The 18,718-nt window shown below is 36.1% G+C and overlaps 1 protein-coding gene across 2 annotated transcripts in view; it reads right to left on the reverse strand.

Annotated features, from left to right (window-relative positions):
* Positions 1–1,686: 1,686 nt before the first annotated feature.
* Positions 1,687–18,718, reverse strand: part of LOC129749677 (protein Gawky-like) — a 46,847-nt gene continuing 29,815 nt past the window's right edge. Inside the window, exons 2-11 of one of the 2 annotated variants that reach the window (XM_055744718.1) lie at positions 16,600–17,433; positions 14,016–14,067; positions 11,112–13,954; positions 10,765–11,046; positions 10,225–10,676; positions 10,027–10,162; positions 9,517–9,963; positions 9,137–9,452; positions 8,826–9,076; positions 1,687–8,385 (exon numbers count right to left, since the gene is read on the reverse strand). In XM_055744718.1, coding sequence (XP_055600693.1) covers positions 8,931–9,076; positions 9,137–9,452; positions 9,517–9,963; positions 10,027–10,162; positions 10,225–10,676; positions 10,765–11,046; positions 11,112–13,901 — 4,569 coding nt within the window. In that variant the 5' untranslated portion in view covers positions 13,902–13,954; positions 14,016–14,067; positions 16,600–17,433 and the 3' untranslated portion in view covers positions 1,687–8,385; positions 8,826–8,930. Of the gene's footprint in view, positions 8,386–8,825; positions 9,077–9,136; positions 9,453–9,516; positions 9,964–10,026; positions 10,163–10,224; positions 10,677–10,764; positions 11,047–11,111; positions 13,965–14,015; positions 14,068–16,599; positions 17,434–18,718 lie in introns of both variants that reach the window. The other variant, XM_055744719.1, reaches the window with a different exon arrangement.

Here is an 18,718-nt window from a genome sequence, read left to right on the forward strand (position 1 = left end):
CGCAGTGCATAGTGGCATTAGCGAACCATATAAGGTCTTACCGGCCGCCCATGTTTTAATCGTTGAGCTTTTTTTTGTAGAAGAACACATTATTTTCACTTTAGCATTGAGGAAAGACTGATGACGCTTCCGTTTGCAAGATCTTTTATCGTATGCTGGCTTTGCTCGGATGACTATGTCTTGGTGCTTACATTATTGATTTCTATCGGAATCAATTTTCGTTTTGCTCAATTTTGCTTTGTATGGTATTGTTCATGCCTTTGATGCAAATATAAAAATGTATCAAAACTTCAGATGTTTGTTTCCTTTTTTACTTTTTACTTTTTGAGATTAGACAACTAATGGACACCGATTTTTACTTATTCATTGTTTTTAATGATATTTTGAATATCGCTCCGATTACTACGTTATTTATACTTTTGGCTACATTCATTTAGATGCTATTGTTCATATAAATAGTTGTGTCAAAGGCAAAACTTTTTCTCACGATTTTATTTTATTGTTTCTTCTGAATACTCATTCTGTTCGCTCTTGTCCTTTACTTAGTTCTGCATAAATTTCATTAGAATTTTTAATCAGTTTGTTTTGTTGGTAAAATTCAATTTGATTGTGTTGTGTATGTATGTTTTGTTTGTTGTTGTTGTATCCTTATACCATTTGAGTGACTAAAAATTGGAACCGGAAACAATTCGCCTCCTTGCACTATGAGTTTGACAGCTACAATTATAATCCTTACAAGTTAAACATGCCACTCTCAGCATTTATTTTGTATTTGCTCATTCGTTTTGGTAGTTATGCGATTATTGTTTTGTTGATTCGATACTTGTGTGTTTTATTAAGTTTCAATTTCAGCTTTATTATCGGATCCTATCGATGACTGTTGAAATGTTCTTAATCTTAAGCTTCAATGAATGTTGTTGGTGTGATGGAAAATAAAAACTGGAAAAAGTACCTAAAATCGCACGGTGGCGGAAGCCAGTTGAAACGGTTTTTGACAGGAATTGAGAGAAGTAATGCTCTTTTATGCAAATCAATAGCAGCTTATGTAGAATAACATCGTTCAGACCAGGGGAATGGTTCCATAAAGAGAAACAGTTCTTTTAGTGGTATGTTTTTGTTGGTTTTCGGGTGTGTTGTAAGACCTCAAGATATAAATTTATCACAATCTATTACTTTTATAATTCAGTTTGTTTTGCCATTAGAGGACGCACCATTTTAGATTTATATTCTTGATTATTTGTGATTTCCTTTGTATTTTTATGACTTTTATACTAAGAGAGGTGGTAGCGTTAGTGGTCTAAGTACGCTTTATTAGGTATTATTTTCTACACAGCACCAGTTTGGAAAAATCATTTCCTCAAAACAACTAATGTGTTGAGTTTTCGCAATTCTAGTACGGGAGAAGAGTAGTTTTGTTTGGTTATCAATCGTTCTGATTTGTGCGTAAACCAATATCATTTTTGGACAACGTTGGTAATGTTTAATTTTGTTTAATGAACTGGTATAATAGTAGATATTAAATGGTTTATTGCTTTGATATAGCGTTTCCTGCGATAAATACTAAACAAAGCTTTTGCGACGTGATGCTTCACAGCCGCACGACGCACTGTTTCGTATAAAAGGCGAAGAGCCGTTTTAATAATTTTGTTGGAATCGCTGCTCTTTCAGTTCAGGAAGGTAGGATAGTTGTGTTTTTTTATTTCGCTCCTTTAGTTAATATCTTGCATTTTTACCACAGAGTGTGACTAGAATATAGCGTTCAGATGTGACAACGTTTGCAAACTTCGCAACAACGTTTCTTTCCTTGTCCCTGTCTCTCTTTTTTCGACTTCTTCTTACTATGGAAATAAACACAAGTTTTGTATACTATTCAATTTACCCGAATTTGTTGAGATGAGGTTCAAATTATGTGTGAGTGGTATTATATCTCATTTTGCTTTTGTTCAGTTACATACCATTGCCACCAACGAACTACGTTGAGCACATTTTAAATCAGACATTTTTCAAAAGCGGTGTCGATATTGTAGGATTTAATGAAAGTAAATATATGGGTTGAGATAGAAATTGAACCCGTCGGAAATCGATACGTTGGAAATTTCTATTGATAATCTAACAATAAGAAAACTATCAATTTAAAAAATAATTAAAGCAATAAATGGACAGCACTTTGTTCTTCTTTATGCTTAGTGAATATATATAAAAATTATCGCATTTGAAGTTTCACGAATATGTTTTAATAGATGTTATACTAAAAGCACTTGACATAAGCGGAGGTTGACCGCTCTTGTTCCAAAACGTTTACAAGTTCATAATAAATAAAACTGAAGGTTAGAAGAACAGAACACGAAGTAATGTTGACCTTCGCAAATCATGGAATTTAAAGATAGAACATGTAACATAACCTAAAAGTGAATAAAGGATAGCACATCTATAGCTTATAAAAAACTAAATATGTGCTCACGTAAACAACTGGTAGATCGGAAAGTTCAATTAAACTAGTGTTATCTTGAAAGATGAACAAATATAAACAAATATCGAAAATAACCAATATGAGCATGGAAGCTATGAAATATGTAAGGAAGATTCCTGAACGTGTATCAGTAACCATGTTCATATGCAATCCATTTTACACAAGCGTATCGATTTGTAACAGGGTTCTTCATCAGGTACCTTTTCGTTAGTGAATTGCTAAACTTGATTCAGAACATGGATCTTTCGCATATTACGAAAAGTTGTTATAGACACCGAAAATAGATAGAAGCAGAAAAACAAACATTTAAAGGCTTTGAAGCAGCGCAAGTAGGAGTTAATCGATATGATTCGAATGAATGAATACACCGGGTTTCGTATTTTGATTTTTTTTTCTGTTTTGCTCATGTTTGTGTTTTTCCGGTGTGATTTCTGAAATTTACAAATTGAAATCACAAGTAGTATATGCGATGGTATCCTTTTTGTAATCCGGTGTGGTTTTTGACGTCTGTTCGAGGGGTTTGTCAAATTTTGGCGACATGTTTTTTTTTTTCTTATCTAGATGAACTAAAGTGACTCGATTGTTTTGACACTCGAGATCTTTATGATAATAGTTTTTCACAGGTGTTACCATTTTCTTCATTAGTTTCGGCCTGGTTCTCAAATCTAGTTTTACTCAACGTCGGTTGAAAGATGATGTTTCATAAAAGTTTTATAGTCAATTACACATCAATATATGTAGAAATCATGATACGTATGTATATGTTGTTGTTCATATGTGATTGTAATTATTATATTTTTTTCATTTTTCATTAACCATTATCGTTAAATCAGTCTTGTTTTATTATTATGTTTTGTTTTTTTTTCATTTTCCTTTGTGTGAATCTAAATGGGAATCCCATTTTTTAGATTTGATTTACTTAGTATAAGAAAATAAGACTATAATTTTGTTTTTGTTTTTTTTTTTTGCATTATTACTTAAATGAACACTCTTCCGTATTAAATTTAATTTACTGTTAGTAAAAATATTTCCTTTGCATGTTAATTTTAACATTCCTTGTGTGGTTTACGTTCCTCAGCTGTTTGCGTTTTGTGTGGAAAATATAATATTCTTAATAGAATGATGAGTAAATTGCCTCTGAATCTGATGGACCTAGCATGGAAATTTGACGTATTTCGACTATTGTTTCCATTTTGTGACTCCTAAATGTGCTCTAATTTGCGCATACATGCTAAACGAACTGATGCGTGTTTGTTTGTGTGAGTGTGCATGTCGTAGGATAATAGTTCTTTTTATTTGTATTTGCGTTGACACAATGACCTGATTTCAGGTTTTTTTTGCACCATGTTTGATTTTGCAGACTTAGAAAGTACAGCCAGATTTAAACTGTTCCTTGTTACAGACTTGCTTATATGTATGTTTTTAGTCCATCAATCGTTTTAATTTACAATTGACATGGGTATTAAGCTCCACACTATGAAAGTTGTAAAATGAAGCAAATTAAATTGTCCATTTGTGACAAATTGTTTTGTTGCTTGAAGGAATGAAAAAAAGCGTGGAAATTTCCTCGATGCCTATACTTAAGTTAGCTCTCTATAAAAATAACAACCATTGGTTTTCATTGGTTTAACAGGGGAATCTTAAAAATGAAAAAAAAACAATAATAGTATCATGTGGATTGGTGGGACCAGATATTATTCCCATTCGGTTTCAAGTGTAACCGGATCTCCAATGACACATTTAAAAATTGTATCTGTACAATTATATCTCATCATGTCATGTGACAAAAGATTTTTTAAAGGTCTCTTTGTGTTATCTGTCCTTTATAGTTGATTTTAAATTGAGTCTTTATTTCGAGTGATGTTAGGTTGTTAACTAAATTCAACTAACTAAACTGAATAATGGTAACACTTTTTTGGCCAGTTATTGACGTTTCATTTTGAACCGTGAGCTTTTGTTTATCCAATCTAACCGTGTTCACTTATTTCTTTATAGAAATGTGTACTCAGACAGATTTCGGAATATGATCTCGTTGAACCCTTATAGTCCATTGTTTCAGTCTAAGAGAAATTCGATCGTTTCCGAATTTCCTCTTAACTCTTAATTACTCAATTTATATTATGTTATCTCGTTTTGATCGTCGCTGGGATAGATTGATAGGAGAAACGATTAAAGCTAGATAGTTTTGATAGAAGAAATAGGCGTTGAAAAGTGTGAGCTAGGGCGTTTCTTTGTGAATCAATATTGATAACAAGATCAACGGAAGTCATGCCTACTGTGGACTCCACAAGCAACTACGGTCGAGAAGACTTAGCCCTCGCACGAAGTGTAACCTGTACATGACGCCCATTAGACCGGTTGTTTTCTACGGGCACGAGACATGGATATTGCTCGAGGAGGACCTGCGTACACAAGGAGTATTTGAGCGACGAGTGTTAAGAACCATCTTAGGCGACTTGCAGACAAACGGAGCGTGAAGGCGAAGGATGAAACACGAGCTTGCGCGACTCGACGACGAACCCAGTATCCAGAAATTGATGAAGACTGGACGGATACGCTGGGCAGGACATGTTGCGAGAATGTCGGACAACTGTCCTGTAAAACAGGTGTTTGCTACGAATCCGGTAGGATAGAGACGAGCAGGGACGCAACGAGCGAGGTCATCATACCAAGTGGAGCGTGATCTGGCGAATGTGGGATGTCCGAGAAATTGGAGAACGGTTGCCATGGACCAAGTGAATTTTAGGAAATATGTTCGTCAAGTTATGTCGTGATACGGCTACGAAAACGTGATAACTCCGTCGGAAAAGAATCTTTCGAATAGTGTGAGAAGAGTATATATGTATATGAAGACTTTGAAAGACTCAAAGATTCGATTGATTATACATATATATATATATATATATAGGAGAAACAACACGAAACGTTTGCATTAGCTCGGTTTAGCCGCTGATAAAAGAAACATATTTTGAAACAAAAGCTCAAATGGACAAAATGCGTATCTGGACCAATTCATAGTCACATCCGACTTCAGTAGAATCACATCAACTCTACAAACTAGGATAAGCTTTTAAGTCTCTTAAAACTATAGCTTTCATGTGTATACTGGTACTTAATGTGGGTGGATTATCCGGAGGAACGGGTAAATAAGAAATATTAAAAAAAATAACAGATTTAAATTGTGAGCAGAAAAACAAAAACACTTTTGTTCATTTGGAAGATATAGAAGAAACATCTTATACTTACTAAAACATTTTTTTTTTGTTTCTCGCTTACACACTGGAAGAAAGATGAAATAGTTTTCCTTAAAGCTATAACTCAAGCGATCTCGATTGCGATTAAGGTTTCCTTTTGCTACGTTTTAGGAAATGTGCCGTTAAATTGTACGCTTAGCTGGCACTTTGATTTGGGTGCAGTCTAGTTTGACAAGAAACAAGAAAAAAAACTATGCGTGTATGTTGGATTTAAAAAAAACTTTGGAGTTTGGTTTGAAACCTAGTTGTTTTAGTAGTTATCACAAAATAGTCAACTCAAATCGCACAAGAAGGACTCTAGTTCCGACGATAAGAAACACGTCTGCTTCAATTTGGCTTGAAACATTTTTTTTCCTATGATCTAAATATTAACGCAGGCTCAGATTAAGGGTAATCATTGTTACAACTTTAATGTTCTTTTGTCGGCTGAAATGTTAAAGATAATTTTTGGAATATATTACATGGCAAGTTAGAAAAGCCGTTTATCATACACACTAGTGGATCGATTGATTGGGTGCGATTTGCCTGTAGAATTCTGGACATCCCTGTTTGGAATATATTTTAACGTTTTTGGCACATGGTATTAGGTTAGAATTTGCCTACAAATAAAGAAAGCGTTCAGAAAATTTGGTTTTTTATCTGGAAGATGCTTATCGAAAGATAATGGCTTCATCATTTCCTAAATTGATTTCGACTGTCTTATACGTATAAGCGCCATAAGATGCTCTGCATGGAAATTATCAGTATTTATCATCGGATGAGATTCTATACGTTTGTATTCAAAAGCATTCATGAGTATTCCACCTTGTCACCATCAAAATACTAGCGGTTCATTTTTATCATAGCATGGAATAAAACATCTACTGATAACTCGATTTAATAACGGCACAGCAGATACTGACAGGAGTTATTGCAGAGGCTTCGAAATCAGAATAAGAACAAAATCAAGCCATATCTTGAGAAATGCAAACTAATCTAATGTTAGAAATAATAAACGTTCTCTAAATTGAGCAAAAGTCATAATTTGTTCCAGAGGGAGTCAGTTCAAGACTATCTCCCCATTAATCAATCACCATTCACGTGTTTCAACGCTCTCTTACATATATACGCTTAAAATAAACATCGAAAGTAATTCACACGCGATAGAAAAAATATTTTTACATTTATTTCTACTCGTGTGATTACTACGGAACATTATATTGATAAGAGTTTAGCATTCATGTAGATGTGCTTACCATCACACTTGCTACGCTTATCAATTATCTTATATCTCATGAGATTAGAGCTAATTCACTGTTTTTTTTTTCTACAATGTGCACTCATTGTTGAATAGCCATAACATTTTAATCCTAACATTGTTTTACCAGTTACATCAAAATATGTATGAAGATACGACCTTGCTGCTTTTGATTTGTTTAGCGCCTCATTTTACCAACCAATTGACGGAGTATTTTGGACGCTGAGCACGAACAATTGATGGGATCGGGCGAGTTTAAAGTGGAACGTTATCACTTTGATTTAATCATTATATCTTCCAACTGCCGCATAAACTTAGTAAAAAAAGTTTTATCATTTTATAAAAAAAAATATTACAAAACAAATTCAATAAATAATACAACCGATATTTTTCTCTACACTCTGCTTAAAAATATCAATAAAATGAGGAAAATGTGCTAGGTTACTTTCACACTATGATTTCGTGCTGTTTCCTTGTCTTTGAGGGTTCGTTAAGCTTAAATATTCTAATTTTGTCGACATTATTCGCCGCTTAGTTTTTTTGTTTTCATTTCATTTTGTATAACTAGCATTACTAGTATATAATTTTACTGTAACAATACTCTTACATTTCAAAGCTTTCTTTTGTAAATGGCGTTCGTTGAAAAGCGTTTTCAGGTTCGAACGAATCGAATAAGGTCCTATGATTAGTAAAATTACAACAGTGTCTGCTTCATTAGGGATAGCCTTTTCACGAAATGTTGTCGAACGTATCGAAAAAGTAGATTTCGGCTGTCTTTCATTAGCGTTAGTTACCTTGTCTATCTTTCATTTTTAAATGTTCGTAGGCTAATACCACATTTGATTTTTCCGTAAATTGCTTCTTATTACCACAAAATGTGGATAATTGTGTTTGTGGGGTTCACTTCTTTTTTTTTCAAATCACAATTATTATATAGTCACACAATTTTTCATGCAGACCAAACGGCCGAAGTGAATGCTACAAAAACAAAATATCGCAAGGTTGGGTAAAAAAGATACACTTCTTTCTTAAAACTAAACCAATCTAAACTTAATAGGATTCGTAAGATTTGTTTTTTAGAGGCTTATAAAGACCTCTCACACGTTGAAATTAATTTACAATAGTGTAAAACTTAACATTCGAAACGTATAACTAGACTTTTCTTTGACTTGAAATGTTTCAGTTTTCGTTTTTGTGTGTTGTTGATTTTTGTTGAATTTTGTTTTAAGCAAATGTTAGGATTTTTGCCGTCCTTTAACTTTTATGGTTCAAATATATAATTGTATATCGTTATATTAAAATGATAAAAACATTCACAACACCTTAATACTATGCCAGGCGAAACCGCTGACTCTGAAAAGACACTTCTTTTATTTATGAACCCAGGCCTTCAGCTACCATCGTTCTTTGATGACCAACAAGATCTGTGACGACAAACAAATATTATTAGAATAGGGTATTGTATGAAAAAAGATATAAGCATATGAAAAGCCTCAACCAAAAAAAAAAAATAAATTCTTTTTTTAAGAACACTAATCTTGTATGGGTAAGTTCTACATGTTATGAAGGAACTTTAAAAATACGTAAATTAGAACAAATACACTTTATTTAAATCTGATTTTTTAACCTTCTTCCCATGAAGCGAAAATTTCTGTTTTTTCACGTATACCACCTTTGTTTTAAAAATTTACTTACCTGCAATAGTGAGAATTGAAAAGGGGTATACCTAGTAATTTTTTTTCGGAATTTAAAACCTTGTCCCTAATATAATGGATGTTTTTTTTTCGATACACGTGTCTTTATAGTTGATCAAAAATTTGTGGCGAAAATATCTTAAAATGCATATTTTAAACTTCAAACTTACCGTTTTGTCCAAAAAGATCACTTTTAATTCTTAATTTAGCTACGTTCACTGCCTTTGCAGTACGGGTACGGTTGTTTGGTTTTTTTTTTCTTAGATTTACATAGCTCAATTCAGTTCGGTGCCGAGCAAACTCTCAGGCAAAAACGAGTTCAAATTGGCTGGCGTCGTACGGTCAGATGGCCCATCCAAAGGAGCCCACAAATTGTTTCCAGCACCGCTACTTGGCCAGGCAGATCCCCAGGTGTCGTTGACTGAAAGATAAATGTTTCTTAGTAATCAATAATTGCTAGATTTTTTTTATTTTAAATAACCTGGAGGTCTCGTTGGTTGCGATTGGGCAGCAGCTCCCAATCTCCAATTCTGTCCACCCGACTGCCCTCCGGCCATTCCGTTAGAACCACTAGGTGGACCCAAGTGTTGCAAAATATTTTGTACATCGCTTTCAGTGGGAATTTCCGCGCAAATGGTTGTGTTACCCAGCATACAGTTGTTTAATGCAAGTTGTGCTTTATTAGCTTCTTCACGTGATGAGTATTTGCACAAAGCTACTCCATGATTCAGATAAACGTGGAAGGCTAGTAAAGGACCGTGTTGCATGCACAAAGTCCTTAATGTTGAACCATCAATCTGCAATAAGAATTGAATGGATTAGTAGAATGCTCTTGAGAAATTTAAACTCGTTGAATCTGACCTGTGTTGTGAGATTCTTCAGTAGAATCCAAGTTGAAGTCCATGAGCTGCCAGCGTTATTCCAACCTCCAGCGGCGCCGGTTCCTCCATGGGCTGCATTCCAACCGTTTGCATCCATTTTTCCGCCGCCAGTTTTAATACCTGCTGGGCCGACGCGTCCTTTACCAAGAGAATTGTCCCAAAGATCTGCTGGGGGAACGATACTATCCGGCCAGGTGTTTTTGGGCAATTTCGATGAACCAAAACTATTTGGATTGTAGCTCCATGTCGAAGAAGGTATTGACTCCGTTGGAGAAGATTTACTATTAATAACGTTATTGTTATTATTAGAACTATTACTATTGGCAAACAAATTAGATTCTTTGGCAGCTGCAATTGATAGAGGAGAACGTGCAACGCTTCCTGGAGTAATGGTTGGATCATCTTCAATGCGTGTTGTTTGTGTACCCTTCAATATAAATAAGAACAAATTAACTGGTTGAAATACCGAATTCAACTAAATAGCACATACTTTCCATGGTTTACCAGGCTCAAATTCGGGTACCAGATCAGTAAACGCATCGGTATTTGCTGTCCAATCTTTATTATCTTGAGCATTTGTTTCCGGCCATCCGTCGCCCACGTTTGAGCGCCCGTTAGACCATGTACTGAAAACAGATTGATTAAAAAATATTAATCTTTTAACTTATACATTAAGCCCATATCTTACCCATCATCGATTCCCCCTAGTCCACTGCCTGGAGGTGGTTTTGAGGTAGTTCCGGGAGCTCGTGCGAAATCAGTGAGATCTGAATCCTTATCATTAACAGCAGATGGTAATTTCCACTGGTTCAAGCGAGACTGTTGACTAGTACTACCGGTCGATGGGAAAGGAGCATTGTTTTCTTTTAATGACATTTCTGCAAAATTGCTTGGCAATCCTGACAGCTCATTTGGAGTACGGAAAAGATCATTGGAGGGATGACCAGCAGAAAGAGGATTTGCGTTATTTTGTTGCTGCTGTTGTTGTAGTTGTTGCTTGACGTATATCGTTTGCTGAGCAGTTATTTGATTTTGTAGATTACCAATCTGTGATTTCAGTTTATTGATGGCAAGCGAAATTTGTACAGCACTTGCTCCTCCACCACTACGGTTTAAATTGCTCTGCATCACTTGCAATTGCTTCAGATATAAGGAAAAAATACATTATTAATTTAAAAAACTTACAATTGGTGTGTTATTTGCAATAATTTAAAAATAAGTATTGTACCTTGATATGATTCAAAAGTTGATTCAATAGCAGTAACGTTTGCGGTGCCAAAGGTTGGTTGAGGATTTGATGGTTCAGGTATCCATGTTGTACAGCCATTTGAATTTGCTGTACCAGCATTCGTAGTTGTTGTGTCGAAGGTTGTGATTGTGCATTTTGAGCTCCAGGTTGACCGAAAGGTCCGGATGTCACCCCGTTAGGACCTCCAGCTCCATACTTCATGTTGTTGAAAGAGTTCATATTTGGATTACCACCAAAAGCGCTAAGTAGATTTTGGTTATTCTATAAAGAAAAGTATACATGAGCTTGAGCTTGGTTACGTATTTGAGGTAATCTGCGAACACTACCTGTGGGAATGGAAGTGAAGAATTTCCACCAACTGAAAAACGTTCACCGAATTGATCACCAAATCCTGGGCCGTGATTATCGGGTCGGCGCCAATCTGTGGTAGATCCGTTCCGTTGTAACATTTCTATTGATTCTTCGAGATTCATATTAGATAAGCGCAAAACGGTTTCCACATCTTCTTTTTTGAAACCCATCTCGCAAAGCATGCGATACTGTTTGCTGTTTCTGATAAACTCTAACGGATTCTTCGGAGGTTTATTCATGCCGTTGCCTTGCATTCCCCATTCAGATGGCATCTCGTTACCAGCGTCGTTCCAATTAGCTCCCATTTGTTGCTTGCCTTTATTGTTGTTCCAATTTCCTGCGCCACCATTTTCATTCCAAAATGCACCACCAGAGGTCTTTTCCTCCCAATTATTGCCTTCTTCCCAGCCAGCATTTGCACGTGCCCCCATATTGTTTTGTCCCCAGAGTGAATCTGGTTTGATAGGACCATTGTTCCCAAGTCTTCCTCCAGCTGGGCCTGGCAAATTACCGCCAACAATGGAATTCCTCTGTACCGAGTTTCTTTGCAAGCCTTCGGGGTTATCCTTCCAATTAGAGACATTGGGATTTTGACGATTAAGTGTGTTTTGACTCCACAGTCCTGTTCCGTCATCGACGTTGCGACGAATTCCTTGAGTAGAACTATCCTCCCAACTGGACTTGTTATGCCCTTGTATTTGATTATTTGGCCATTGATTGGCACCTGCAGGAGTAACGGGTGTGGTTGGACCCGGAATCTTGTTCGGAGCCATGCCAGGAAGTTGATGTTGTTCCCAAAGATTAACGTTTCCATTCAAACGACCAGAAATTCCCCGTGGATCTCCACGAATTTCTCGGTTACCGTCCATTCCTCCAGTGATGCGCATATTACGCATATCTATACTAGCTGGATCAATACCACCGGTTACGCCAGGGCCACCAACAGGAGGAGCACTGCGCTGATCCCAGGTTGCAGCAGATGGACCGGTTGCCCCAGCCCAGTCATTGTCTTTCTTAATGCCACTGGGGCCAACTCCTCCGGCTCCTCCTGGACCCCACATACCAGCTCCAGCTGCATTCCATGGAGGCTGCTGTGAAGGACCGCCTTGTGGTACCACGGCGTTAGGGTTTGCCCCCGTTGCTCCATTCCAAACATTTCCTGGATCGTTAGAGTCATCATCTTCGCCCCAGGTGCCGCCAATGTTTGTCGATGGTCCCCAAGGAGTTTTTTGAACCGGTTGTTGCTGGGGCATTTGCCCACCATTACGAAGATTGGCTTCCCAAATTTCGCAACCAGTGTTAGTTTTCCACATAGGGATTCCAGCAGTTGGGCCACTGGTTGCACTGTTTGGATCCGGTTTAGAACCAGGTTCTGGTGATGCCGGTACATCCCATCGTGTATCTTGATTCACATTTTCAGAGCCCCAACCATCCAATGCATGCAGAGCTTCGATCATAGTATTAAGTCGTTCCAATTTTGAATTTGGTTGTGCCGTTGGTGGGTCGGTTGGTTGTTGTTGTTGTGGTGTTGGATTTGAACTGTTACTGTTGTTGTTCACTACATTGTTTACTCCATTTGGCGGATTTTGAGCATTAGAACCGGCCGAAATAACAGGATTTCCTCCAGACCATGCGTTTGGCTCGGGATTTTCAGTTGGCATTCCACCTGTTGGTGGTTGTGGTGGTTGCTTCATACCTGCTCCAGCTGCTGATGTTCCAGGAGTTCCCGGTTGAGGATTGTTTCCCCATGCTCCGGACTGCTGAGGATTAACTGTTCCCCATGCATTACCCGGATTACTTGCGCCTGGATTACCCCAAGCACTCGTCCCATTTATAGAATCTTCTCCTCCGCCGCACAATCTCAGTCGCGGACAAACGCCGGCTTTCAAGACAGTCTTCTCCCAGTCGCACATACGCAAAAGATCATCAAACTTAACGTATGCAGTTTCTAGTTTCGAGGTTCGTTTGGCTTGTTTGGAAGTATTAGCATCAGTTGGATCATCTGCCATGGCTTTATCTTTGTTATTCTTAGAATCTAGCATTTGGTCATTACAGATCAAGCTTCTACCTTCATCGATCATTAAACTATGATTAGTATTTACTGTTATCAGGTAATCAATTGAATCACATATCATATTCACAGTGTCATTATCTTTCATCGTGCTTCTGATCAGATGATTGAAATGTGTAAAATTTTCTTCTGCCTTCATCCTTTTAGAAGAGCATCCACTCTCAACGTTAGCCGGTTTTAATGTGAGTTCTCTCAATGCATCGTTCAGCGCCGAAAACGTATGCTGATCGAAATACTGCGAATGCTGATCCTCAATCACCACTAAAGTAGCACAATCGATGTTGAATTTTGTAGCATTTTTACAAATAATCAAATTATTTGATACAATTAAAAGAATGTCGGAAACAATCCCTGATTGTGATTCAGACTCAAAAATCGATTGTAGTAACAGTGGTTCCAGCTCCGGTTGAATCAGAAAACGCAGCAGACAGATCCCCTTCTCACTCTGCTTCTCCGTTGTTTGCGCTCGGTTTAAACTTAGCAAACTATTAAGTGATTTCTTAAAAGCGTATTCAGACTTGTTCGTGTTGTTTTGAGTAATAGTAGTAGAAACAGCAGTTTTAATAGTAGAAGTAGTAGATTTAGCAGTAGTAGTAACAGTACTGATGATATTTTTATCGAATTCCTTAAAATTAATCATTGATACATCTAAATTCTTTGTATGATTTTCGATACTAGAGATGAAGTTTTGCATTTTCCGTTATTTGCTGTTTATTCGTTATGAGGTTCGAATACTACTGCATGTTACTGAAAAAAACTTTGCTTCAATTTATAATGCTATTGATGCTAATTTACTCTTCTAACTCACCATAGATTCTATTTAGAGTTTTCTCTAAATAATAGTGCAATTCATCAATAAGCTGAAAAGAAAATAATTGTCTTAGTACAATTAGGCAATGCTAGGCTGTATTATGGAAAATGTGATCGCTGCAAAGAAGTACTTCACTAAATGCATTATTTGATGAAATGGAGTGACTCTTTTTATTTATTACTAACAAATACTTCAATGATATACAACTTTTTCGGTTCCCGATGAAAAATGATAAATTTTCCCTATTTTAACTGTATTAGTTTCATACTATTGACATTTTAATGAAATTAAAGATTTTGCACTAGTCTAGTTTATTATTAAAATTATGTTTGTGTTTATTTTTCGATCGAAAGGAACATTTCTTTTGAAAATGCGGCATTTTGAATAGCTAACAATCAGCTGAACTAAAGATGTATGAACATACACAACACAAAAGTTCAAGCCTATATCAATAGATTAAATTCAATAAAATCACATTATTTTGCTTTCTACTTCAGTCTGGTATTTCCACATGGAGCAAATTAAGGCAATACTTTATAAACTTTGAAATATTTATGAAACTGCATGTTGGATTCCCTGAAAAAACGTCCCGATCCTGCGATGTAATTTTCTGTTATTTGATATAGTCTCTGGTGTTTCGTTTATCATAAAAACGTCACAAGATGTTAGATATAAACATTAGAATTAGGAATATTAATATTTACTTACAGAACAAAACCTGTCCGAGGAAAAAAAAAATAAATAAAAAATAAAAAATAAACGAAGGGGCTACTTGTGTGACTCCAATAATGACATCTTAAAAGTGCTTGAAAGGGCATTCGAGCGAAGGAAAAACATAATAATCTTTTCCCAAGCTGTAGATTTATTTAGGGCAATAGGGCAAAGCAATTCAAATTATTTGAATTGAAGTTTTTTTTATTTTGAAACATATTTTTGTAATATAGTATGTGAAGGAATTGCACAATTACACACAATTACCGGATTAGAAAAAAAATCCGAGTTGCTTATTCGGCAAAAAATTATCGGGATCGTCAATTTCCATTTACTGCTTGACAAAAATTTCATTATTGAAATATCATGGTGTATATAACAGAAACATTGGTTCTGTGTCTTATATAAATGCGGAACATGTTTTTCCTAATGTATCTTTTTGATATATAGGTAAATATTGCTCATGTTATTATCTTTCGTATGCTGTAGAGTGTAGATAAAGTAACGTTTATCTTCAGGAATCCAACTCAACCAGGTAACATTCTGCAGTTCCATTACCAAAAAAGGACAACATTCAACAGTACTTGATTCCGGTAAAGCAATCAAAGGTAATTTATTCTCGGGACACCTAGAACAACCAAGGAAATTGGAATTCGATCCGAAAACGTCCAATGATCTTCAATTTTTATTTGGAAAAAAATAAAATAAAATGAAAAAGAGAAGGTTTGTCCCTTTGAATTAAATTGAAATGCATCCCATGGCGTACGAAGTTTTCAATCTTAAATCTCAACTAAATAGAACTCGATGTATAGGGCTATTTCCATTGATTTTTCATTATGCGCCTCTAGAATAACTCGGTATCGATTTTTGAAAAGGGCCAATACACCAATTCCTGTATTTTTAGAAAAAACGCATTGGAAGTAAAAGATAATATAATCAATTGCCTATTTTGCTGTAGCTATTTTTTTTTGTTTATTTGTGACACTTTACCAACTTTTTGGCATTCGTGTCAAGCTGTATCTATTCGTTCTCCTAACTAAGTACCTAAACTACTTTAAAATAAGCATAAATTTGTTCCACGATAAGATAAATATAGGTTTTTGAATAAATTAGTTTGCTTATTTTGTCTATTCGCAAAAATGCGTGCACCCTTTTGAATTCCAGAATAACTGTTCACACTCCATAACACCAAATTTCGGCTTGAAAACAGATCCAAGTAAATTCAGCATGAGAACAATTTTCAGCGTATTATTCAAATGCCACTGACATTTGCGTTTTTAGCCTTGCAAAACTGATTAAAAAAAGAATGCCCTTTTCTGATCCCAAAATTACTATAGACTCTTTTGTTCGCTATTATATTTTGGAGGGGAAAAATCCTTTCCACAAGAAAAAAAAACAACCAAAAATGACGTTCGACTTATACTCATTAATCAGAAGGCGAAAGGACAAACGCTGAACTTATGAAAGAAACTATTCGCTTTATTGAAAAAAAAAAAAATATTAATTTTACGATACTTAAATGAGAAAAATTAAAAGAAGATCATATTTTCGGATGAAAAATAGAGAGTTTAACACGTTCATGTGATTATCTGGATTTTTTTACAGTTACGCATTCGCCGTGTTCAAAAATCGATACTGAGCTGTGTAAGTTGACCGCATAAGAAAATGCTTTACCGGGTTCTACTAAACCCTTAACAATTCGATATTAGTTTGTAGGTATAGTTCCCAATCCAGTCGTGGAAGATGTAAACTTAATAAGAGATAGAGCCAATCCCACATGAAACGACAATGAAATAATGTGAACTTGAAAATTGGGTCCTACTGGTGGATGATATTAATGATGGTTTAAATCTGTAATGATTGAACTTACCTTGTTTAAATGTGATGTATGTGTGCTTTGTGGAATTTTCCTATCCTGAAATCGCAACAAGCAACGTTTTGCGATGAAGGAAGCAATATTTGCTACCGTTTTTGACTGCAAGATAATAATCCTAGCTGCGTTTGTTTTTACTGTTTTGTTGATTTCATTTGCTTATCAGCAAACTTCTCGAAGCTGATGATGTTCGCCCATTCATATACACACGGTAACGACGAGTCGCGAGAAACACCTTTGGATTGGCTCACCACCAGTATTCACTCAATTATGCAATGGTGTGCCTTGTTCCTGTATTTGTGTGTGTATATATATTTATGCAAATAGCAAAATAATCACTTTTGATTCTACGGCTGTTTACACTTACGCACTTGGCAAGAAGAATAATAAAGTTTCGAATAGAATAGCTGACGACAGAAAAGTACACTTCGACGAGCCGGAGTCCTTCCTTGCGAGGCGCTCTTCTCAATGAATATTCTTACTGCTGCACACACGAATTCACTCGGTCGGAAAAATTTTCACACTGACACTTGGTACAATTTGCCACCCCGTTTAACCACTGCAATTCTTGCTGCGAAAACTCTGCAATGTCACTTTTTTCCCTACACTTATTCTATAATATGAAATCAATTTTTTTCACTCGAATTTTGCCTTGCCTTTAAATACTAATATACATCACATATTAAAATTTCTATTTTAGGGACACGAGAAGAGCAGAGTACTGGCGTGAATAGGCAGCGAAAAAATCGCCTCAATCCGCACGAGACGGCGATGACACTGAGACTGGTGGTGTGGTCTGTCCGTCCGTTTTGTATTCAGTGCTGCCAAAACCTGAAGAATAAAGAATGAAAACAAAAACATTAATATTTTGGTATTGATAATACCTATTTTAGTTGCTTTGGAGCATTTTGAATTATCCATCGTAATAATACAAATACACAACGGATAAAAAATCCTTTTAATAGAAAGCAGCCGACCGTGGCCTAGAGGATAGCGTTCAAGTCTTCTAAGCCTGAGATTATAAGATCGAATCTCGGTCACATCATATACAGTACTCCTTCTGTGGGCTGGTGGTTTTAGCATTTGTAAGATGCTATCCATCATGTCCTTGAAAGATGTACGCCTTAGTGTTAAGTTTTAATTAGATCACTTAAAAAAACATGAAGTTTCACTTAGATCCTTTGTGTGTGTTCGTTAAAAAAAAATTCGAATTCCTTTGGAATATTCCTGAGGTTGGTTTTGAAAAAAAAATTGACAGGATTGTTCTAGGATTAGTTATAAATGATGCGATGTAAAGAAACAGGCCCAGAAACTGTACCGATTCACCCATTTAACATGAAAAAAAAACCATGTGTTTCGGAAGTATTTAGATCATTTCGTTATGGCAAAATTTGTTGGCGTTATAAATTTGATGACATTTTTTTTGGATATTTTTCTAGTTGCGGGACGACAAACAATAAATAACTTTGTTATGTTAAAACTTGCTTATGTTTTTAAATTTAAATTTTTCAGGAAACTTAAGCTCATCGTTACATAAAATTTCTGATTTCTTATCTGTACCATTCACTCTTTGCACTAAAATATGAATTATCTAAGATATCATTGTAAACTCCCTTAGTTTTAGTTTTATAAGTTTTTCCAAATTTAATAGCATGCAAAGCGATTCACGAGAGGGTTATAATGGTTCAGCCTGATAACGTAATTTTCAACAATTCAAAATGATTTTCAATCAGTGAAAGGTTAACGCTAATCCGCTCTCGAGTGTCAATATGACACTAATGTAAGTTTGGCGGCTGGTAGCTTTATTCGGGTGCATCCAAATGAAAAAATAGCTTCTTACTTAAGCTTTTTTACACACAAAGTGATTTTTTGAGCATTCCATAGCTGATCTATACAGTAAGGTTCTTTTAAGCGGTTTTCGGCGGGTGTTCCACAGGGGTCAATACTCGGCCCGGTTCTGTGGAACATCACTTACGACGAACTCCTACGAACGAGCCTCCCATCGGGAGCCGAACTCGTAGGATTTGCAGATGATGTAGTCCTCTTGGCGAGAGGCTCCTCAACAGCGGAGGTAGAGCTACTGGCCACGGTAGCTATCCAGGCAGTGGAACGCTGG

The sequence above is a fragment of the Uranotaenia lowii genome, chromosome 2, assembly GCF_029784155.1.
Source record: "Uranotaenia lowii strain MFRU-FL chromosome 2, ASM2978415v1, whole genome shotgun sequence".
Classification (NCBI taxonomy): Eukaryota; Metazoa; Arthropoda; class Insecta; order Diptera; family Culicidae; genus Uranotaenia; species Uranotaenia lowii.